Source organism: Sander vitreus, unplaced genomic scaffold (genome assembly GCF_031162955.1).
Source record: "Sander vitreus isolate 19-12246 unplaced genomic scaffold, sanVit1 ctg300_0, whole genome shotgun sequence".
Taxonomy (NCBI): Eukaryota; Metazoa; Chordata; class Actinopteri; order Perciformes; family Percidae; genus Sander; species Sander vitreus.
The window spans coordinates 50,540-52,500 of record NW_027595454.1 but is presented as its reverse complement, the minus strand read 5'-3'; the positions used below and the strand labels follow the sequence as shown (position 1 = coordinate 52,500).

At 45.6% G+C, this 1,961-nt stretch overlaps 1 protein-coding gene across 1 annotated transcript in view; it reads right to left on the bottom strand.

Moving 5' to 3' along the window:
* The window catches only part of LOC144513627 (nuclear factor 1-like), a 50,862-nt gene extending 49,188 nt beyond the window's left edge, over window positions 1–1,674 (bottom strand). Inside the window, exon 1 of the mRNA XM_078244782.1 lies at window positions 1,602–1,674. Coding sequence (XP_078100908.1) covers window positions 1,602–1,628 — 27 coding nt within the window. The 5' untranslated portion in view covers window positions 1,629–1,674. The remainder of the gene's footprint in view (window positions 1–1,601) is intronic.
* Between the last annotated feature and the right edge of the window lie 287 nt (window positions 1,675–1,961).

Genomic DNA, 1,961 nt, shown 5'->3' with positions numbered 1-1,961 from the left:
GGATTTAAATATGCGCGTGTCAGACGCAGTAATAAAATAATATTTAAATATAAATTGCTGTGATTTGTTGTGCTGTAAATGAGGAGTTCTATTTGTGTCTATTGGCTGCGGGGAATTTCTGGAGATTAAGACGATAATTCCTACAAGAGGAAGCCAAAAATCTGCAGCCAGAATCTCCAGGAGGTCACACTCCCCTAAAAAAAAGCTCTTAAATCCTTTTTTAAAACTCTGACATTGAACACAACACTGCGGCAGAGAAAAGTATTTATTTAAAAAATAAACGAAGGATGGAGAAATGAGGCCGAATTGAAATAATTACTAACTGGTGGATAAATATGCAAAATGTTTTTTATTTAACATTCAGGATTTGTTTAAATAAAAAGGGAAATAAATCTCAGATGTTTTAGGTTTTTTTAGGTGTCGTCTGCAGGTGTGAAATAACATTTTTTTTTTTTTTTTTTTTGCAGGGGTGGGGGTATTTTGCGCGTGCTGCAGGGGCTGCTGTGTCACCTCAGGTCACCTCTGACACAAACATTTTGGTTTTTTTTTTTTTTTCCTGCAGAGACAGATCTGTGTCAGGCAGGGCCGAGGTTCCTCTGAGAGGCCCGGCTGAAGAAGAGCAGCAGGAAGGAAGCAATTAATGATCAAATCCACTTTTTTTTTTAGTGAACAGGATCAACCTGCAGGGTTCAATACATGCAGCCGGAAAAAAATAAAAAATAAACCCACAGAGCCTCCTGCAGCTGAAGAACCAGAACCATCCTCCCTGTGTGTCCTGACCCTGCGTCACACACGCAAACTCTTCATTTCTGCACAAATACGAAGCCAGTTTCGCACACGGAGCCCAGAAACAACATGTCATAAAGTCACGTATAGGCCTTTAACACAGCGTTAAACACAAGACTCAACATCGGCTCCGTTGCATGTCTTTCTGAAGAAGTCAAGTGTGGCGAGTGGAGCCACAGATGGAAAGTTTTTTTGAGGGTAAAAGAAAACAGAGCCAAGTTTACGCGTATAGGCTACAGATTACGGCCGTACGTGGCTTGCTTTACGCGCCCACATTTTGCGCAAATTACGGCCTTCAAAGTTTGCGCTAAAAAGGTGGAGAGAAAGAAGGAAAAAAAAAAAGTATACACCGATAGCTAAACACCCAAACTGTGAGCCGGAGTTCCGGTCGGGCTGGCCGGGCAGCGGGAGCCTGAGCCGGGGCTTCAGTCCGAGGAGAAGCCGGGGCAGATTGCGCGGTGCAGCCCGCAGAGAATCAGACACAAGCAGCGGCTCAAACCTCCACAGAAACCACTCGGAAACACGCAGGACTGTGCGGTGTGGGGAAGTCGCAGACAAAAGTGCAATAAATATGAAGATATGAATGCTCGGAGGTAAATCATTTAATGAAGGGAAACTTCGCTTGTCCGCCATGTGCTGCGGCGGAGAGGAAAGACGGCAGTTCAAGTGTGAGCAGACTCTGTTCCGCAGACTCTTATAGAGTCTATACGGTCCCTCAGTGTACAGTAAGCACTCTATAGGAGAGCTGTGCGCGAGCTCTGCTGCAAATAAACACAGTTAAGATCATTTAGAAAAGTTTAAAAAGGAAGACTCACCTGTGTTAAACATAGCGGAGAATACATATCTGTCGGATCTAATCTTAGATCGGGAAGGTAGGTGTGTGTAAGTGTGTGTGTGTTACTGTAATTCCAGCCTGGGTGTGTGTGTGGTGTGTGTGTGTGTCTGCGCGTGCGTGTGCGCACGCAGTGTGTAGTGTATGTGTGGGAAAAAAAAGGAAAGAACAGAAAAAGGAGTGAGAGTGAGGGGAAATAGAGCCCTCCTTTTGCCCCCTTCGCTTTCACATTTCCAACCAGGGCTGAACTTTGACCCCCGCCTCGGGTTACATGTAGACTGCCCGGACCTGTTAGAGGCCCTCCGCCGGGGAGCGCGCAACTTTCAGCCCAGACACGAAGAAC